The sequence below is a fragment of the Camelina sativa genome, unplaced genomic scaffold (genome assembly GCF_000633955.1).
Source record: "Camelina sativa cultivar DH55 unplaced genomic scaffold, Cs unpScaffold00474, whole genome shotgun sequence".
Lineage (NCBI taxonomy): Eukaryota > Viridiplantae > Streptophyta > Magnoliopsida > Brassicales > Brassicaceae > Camelina > Camelina sativa.
In genome coordinates, this window is record NW_010921705.1 from 129,302 (window position 1) to 135,274 (window position 5,973).

The following is a 5,973-nucleotide window of genomic DNA, read 5'->3' on the forward strand; positions in this document are numbered from 1 at the left end:
ATAGACTTATTTTTTTAAATGTTAGCCTCCCCTTTATGGATTTTTCTTCATGTTTTTAATTAAATAATACATTAGTTCAAAAGGACAAGATTTCAAAATCTAACCTATTTATAATGTTTTTACAATAAACGGTTTATTTTATTAACCCATTTTTTCTTGAGATTCTCATCTTCGAAAACTAACAAGTTTTATGGGTTAAAAACATTTTAAGGGACGGTCAGGTTAGATAAGTAACAATGTATACGTTTGAGCAAAAAAAAAATAATAGTCAGGGTATAGTATTAACTTGTCACTATAGTATCCTATGCTGTATTTGTATTTTCTACTTATGGACGAGTTTAAAAGGGGAACATGAGGTTTCTCATAGAAATGAATCATCCCTAAAGTTCAGACTATCACATAACTTAATTATACATAATATATATATATATATATATATAATATTTTAACCTAAAATTTATTCTAAGTGAGAATAGTATATCAAGCAGAATTGAGTCGAATATTTTGTAGGAGAGTTAGGATGAAATAACCTTACAACCCAAGGAGCAATGGATATAAGGTTCTTGAAGACTTCGGTCGCAAGAAGTGCAATAGTTGCCAGCTCCTTTGAATTGTCTATTTTGTGGTCTCTTCTTGATGAACACCACCTTTGCACTATTTATTGTATAAGCCTGTCCATAATTCAACCCCCAATCAATTTATAATAGATACGAGAGGACTATGTATAGATATATCTATAATAGGTCTTAGAAAACATTACTTACTTGAACGTTAGAGCAGTCTACGAGTTTTTGGAGATCTTCAAGCCGAACAACATCATGATACACATAACGGCGAACCTGAAGGAGTCTATGGAATCTATGAGAGGGAACACAGTGAGGGCAGAGACTGATGCAACAATCAAGACAACAAACGTTCCTCTCGTTCTTCTTGGCTGTCTCGTGGTATGGACATCCAACAAAGAACTTCTCTGCGTATAGCGCATCCAACCATGCCGGTTTCTGAATTCCCTACCACACCATTTACACAATTTCTAAATATTTAACAGATAAACAAGCTTTAAGAGAAAAAACAAACAATTTCATACCATAATTTAGTTGTTTCTTAGCTATATCCACCATTAAAATCTATAGTTATTACCAAGGAGTCAAAATGAGGATAAAGCCATAATTTGTAAGGAATTGCGTATAAATATTGAGAATCTTATAGTAAAGGAACTAAGATGAAAGTGATAGATTCACTACTTAAGCTGGTATAGCTAGAATTGAAGAAATAGTTAACCTACCATGAGGACACAACTCAAAGTAAGCTTTGGGAGATGGAATATTTTGGCCACTACTCACTACAAAGAGTAATATTAGGAAGAGAAAAAGGATTAATTAGGGGACTACAGATGATAGGATTTATGGAGGATCACAAGGAAGAGAGAGAGAGAGAGAAAAAACTTAATATTTGATTATTCCTCGGAGATATAACTCTTTTACGCATTTTAAATATCATATAAACTTGGTTGTTGTTTATTAGTGTTGGTGAGATGAGAGATAGAGGAAGAAAAAGAGAGAGAAAGTGAGGAACGTGGGAGCTGTTTCCGTGTCTCCTACTTTAAACATATATTTATTTGGTCATCTTCTTGGCTTAAGAGCTTAATTAGGTTAAACCCTCCGGGAGAAGCTGTTCTGCTTCTCCCCAATTTTATTGAGAGTAGGGTAGATGAATCCCCTACTACGCATTTTAAAATAATCACTACTTACTTAGATGTTGTAAAGACTCATATTGGTGTTCATTAGCCAATTGAGGAAGATACAAAACTACTATGAACAAATCATCGGTCCACACATTGCTAATATAATAGTTAGATAGGCTTGTCGTAGATATTTCTATATATAAGGTTAGGGATACTTAAATTTAGATATAAATATATAATAGATTAAATAAACATGGTTACATGGATATTGATTGACTAGTCAAATTATTGCCAGTAATACATTATAGTACTATGGAAAACAGAAGCTATGCAACCTAAACTACAAAAAACAAAACAAATGAACGTAACAAATCTTCGTAATGCAATCCTTAAACCATTTTAATTTATTCTATAGTACTAAAACATGTTTGTTATAATTATACAAACGTATCTACATATTTTTATCCGCTTATATATGCTGCTAACAACATTTCAATAGGGTAATGTTATCTACTAAAAAGCTCATGTATTTTGGTTCAACCAATTTAAGATTCGTGGAAACTTATACACCGTCAAATTCTTGTTGTTGTGCGTATTAGTAGTACTAAGAACTTATTTTATGCCTGACCTGATTATATAATATTTTCTGTCTAATAGGAGTAGAAATGTACAGAGCATATGGTTAATCATAATGGTAGTGATTTATTAATTACAATACCCAAGAAGAAAACATCAAGAAAAAGATTCTTCTGTCTTACGCCAACTTGTTCTATTTTATTTGTCATAAACGTCTAAATGCTACCGGTAAAAAAACTCTAATTGTACTTCTTGTTATGGCAGATAACTATATATTTTATAAGTCACCGAGTATATTTTATATATAAAATTAATTAATCAAATTAAGAAGGCTACCTTGCAATATTTACATTTTAACTTGATCTTCAAAATCTTACATGTTCAACATAATATTTTGAAATTTTCAATTCTGCTAAATCGTCAATTAGTTCTAGTATGAAACAACTGCCAATTATAATTAAAACATACAATGATTTGTTTCTTTTTAGCTTCTTTTTTTTTTTTTTTTTCTTTCAGTTGTAACTCTCGAGCCCAAAAAAAAAATGGTGGGTGTTGACTGTTGATAAACACCAACAATTTTGAAGGTTGGTCGGTCTGGCTTGGTTTGCTTTTTGGAAAAAATCCTAAAACTTTAAAATTCGACAAAGCCTTTTTTTTTTTTGTTCTAGTTGTGTTTTGTTATTACAAAGAGAAAGAGGTTTCGTCGTGTTGTTTCCGTTACTGTCCTTCGTCCTAATCAATTTAAATCAGAAGTGAGTGCATGACTATGATAATTACCTGGATAATTAGAATTTCTATGATTTGTTTGGTGGATTGTGTAATTGATTATTTGATGTTTTTTGTGTGTTTTTGGTGTTTGTGTGATGTTGTGTGGTTGTTCCTTGGATGTGTCGTCGTATGAGATGATGTGGTGGAAAAACAAAGTTGATTGATGGAGGAAAAATTGTCAATGGAGGTATTATAAGAATAGGGTGTCGACTGACACTGTAACATCCGCGAACCGGAATCCAGGTTTGGGATGTGCATCGATCAATGCAAGTGGTGTCGATCGATGCAAGGTCGGTTTTCATGAACGAGTTTAAGTTAAACATTGCATTTTGGGGTTAGGAAACCCTGAAATCGTGTATAAAAGGAGAACTTGAGGGTTTGGCTGAGTTTGGCCGTTTTTGGAGAAAAAGAAAGAGAGAAAGAAATTCCTGAGTGTTCTTGAGAGTTTTGAGAGATTTGTGGCTGTTCTGGTGGAGATCTGTAGCTGGGATCGTTGTAAAAGCTTGCTAGGAGTGTAGATCTGCGTGTTTGAGGGTCATAATCTTCTTGGCAAAGGTGAGTGCATGACCATGGCTTATCTAAGCTTGAGATTTCTCTGATTTGCTTGTTTTATGTGATATTTGGCTTGTTAGAATGTTGTTGAGTCGCAAGAGGCTTTGGGAAGCTTCTTTGTGGCATTGGATTGTGTTTTTGGTGGTTTGGGGACGGAGATCCGGCGAGGATTTTTGGAGAAAGATGATGCTCGGCATGTGCGTCGATCGATTCACTTTGTGTGTCGGTCGATGCAATGCGAGGACGACGCGATTTAACCTAGTCGCATCGGTCGATGCCATGTGGAGGCGTCGGTCGATGCAATTAGGGATTTCATGAAATGTCGATGCAGCGTTGGTGTCGGTTGATGCAGCGTTGGTGTCGGTCGATGCAGGTGAACCTTGTATCGGTCAATGCAAGCATGTGTCGGTCGATGCGACCCCAATTGGTGTCAGTCAATGCATGGGTGGGTGTCGGTCGATGCAGTTGTCATGGTTTGTTGTTTGCTTGTTGATTGTTGTTTGATAGTTAGAGATATCTTGATTGCTTGTGTATATAGCCCAGTAGATGAGAGGATTGTCTCAGTGAGTGTTTATAATATACTCACGCATTTCATATGTGTTCTGGTGCAGGTAAAGGCAAAGTGTGATCGTGGAATCAAGGCGATGAAGAGGAGGATGCTCTAGTGGCTCATTGTTTNTCTTGTTTATGTGTTATGTGGTTGATTTCTTGGCTTGGCAGAGTGTTTATGTGTCATTTGAGGCTTTGGGAAGCTTCTTTGTGGTTTTGGATCGTGTTTTGGTGGTTTAGGAATGGAGATTCGGCAAGAAGCTTCGGGGAAGAACGATGCTCGGCATGTGATGCACTTTGTGCGTCGGTCGATGCAATGCGAGAATGTCGCAATTTGACCTAGGAACGTTAGTCGATGCCATGTGGAGGTGTCAATCGATGCAATTAGTGATTTTTGTGAAATGTCGAGCATGCATCGGTCGATGCAGTGCTAGTGTTGGTCGATGCAGGTGAAACTTGCATCGGTCGATGCAACCCCAGGTTGTGTCAGTCGATGCATGGGTTGGTGTCGGTCGATGCAGTTGTCCTAGTTTGTTGTATGGTTATTGATTGTTGTTTGATGGTCGATGCAATTGCTTGTGTGTATAGCCCAGTAGATGAGATGATTGCCTCACTGAGTATTTATGATATACTCACGGATCTTATATGTGTTGTGGTGTAGGTAAAGGCAAAGTATGATCGTGGAATCAAGACGATGAAGAGGAGGATGTTCTAGTGGCTCATTGATGTGTCGTCTAGCTTTGGTTAGGTTGTTAGAGTTGAGTCATAAAATTTTTCTAGGATGCTGGTTATGGTTTATGGTTTTGCTGGATTGAGTTATTGAATTATTATTTTATTATTTATTGGTTATTGGTTTAATGGTATCTGTTGGATATTTTATGCGGTTTGGTTGATTGTGGTTAGGTGACTAGTGGGTATGAAATCACTAGTTAATTAATTTATTTTTATTTTTTTTAAATGAGTCGGGTCGTTTCCGACACATATTGTTGGTCGTGAGGAGGAATCAAGGTGGGTGTCGACGATATCAAGGTAACACGAAAACAGAAGTAGTGTTGTATGGTGGTGGTGTCGATCAACACCAGGAGGATGTCGATCGAGACCAGCTGTCTGTTGATGCAGATTTGTTTTTCTAATTGTCTGGTTTGCTTGTTGTTAAGGTTCTTGTGTATGATCTGATTTGTTCATCTGTATAATCTAGTATATGGGAAGATCACCTTATTGAGTATTTGTGATAACTCACAGATCTCTTTTCTTGTAGTGCAAGTAAAGTGTTACTTAGAATCATGGCAATGAGGAGGAAGATAATCTAGAATCTCAGTTGTTGGTTTTGTTAGTTTGGTTTATATGTTTCTAATATGCATGTTGATGGTTCAATATTAATCTGGGATTAGTTATTGTCGGTTTGTTAATGATTGTTGTTTGTTGTCGTAATTAAATATTATGAGATATTTATTTATAGAAAATGGATCGTGTTGTTTCAATTGGTATTATAACTCTTACGATTTTAAAACGGTTAAGTGAAAAGATATTAGAACGGTTTAAGTAATGTAATTGGTTAAATTATTTTTGTGTTGTTTGATGCATTGGAAGAAGACGAATTTTTTTCATGATGAGTTGGAGAAAGAAATTTACATGATACAACATAAGAATTTTGAAATTAAAGATGCGGAGGACAAGAAAAGCTAGTATTCAGGTGGCATACTACTCATATGTATTTCATCCGTCGTACTCTCAATTATTTTAGATATGTTTTTCAGTTCACTTGATCCTACAAAGTTTTGTGGTTGTTTCTCTTTAAAGCTTGTTTTGCTTCTTATCTTTTGGCCCAAACTCACGTTTTGACG

At 35.6% G+C, this 5,973-nt stretch overlaps 1 protein-coding gene across 2 annotated transcripts in view; it reads right to left on the reverse strand.

The window, feature by feature from the left end:
- Window positions 1-1,366, reverse strand: part of LOC104773157 — a 3,267-nt gene extending 1,901 nt beyond the window's left edge. The window contains exons 1-3 of one of the 2 annotated variants that reach the window (XM_010497736.2): window positions 1,286-1,366; window positions 765-1,001; window positions 531-671 (exon numbers count right to left, since the gene is read on the reverse strand). In XM_010497736.2, coding sequence (XP_010496038.1) covers window positions 531-671; window positions 765-1,001; window positions 1,286-1,288 — 381 coding nt within the window. In that variant the 5' untranslated portion in view covers window positions 1,289-1,366. Of the gene's footprint in view, window positions 1-530; window positions 672-764; window positions 1,011-1,285 lie in introns of both variants that reach the window. The other variant, XM_010497734.2, reaches the window with a different exon arrangement.
- Between the last annotated feature and the right edge of the window lie 4,607 nt (window positions 1,367-5,973).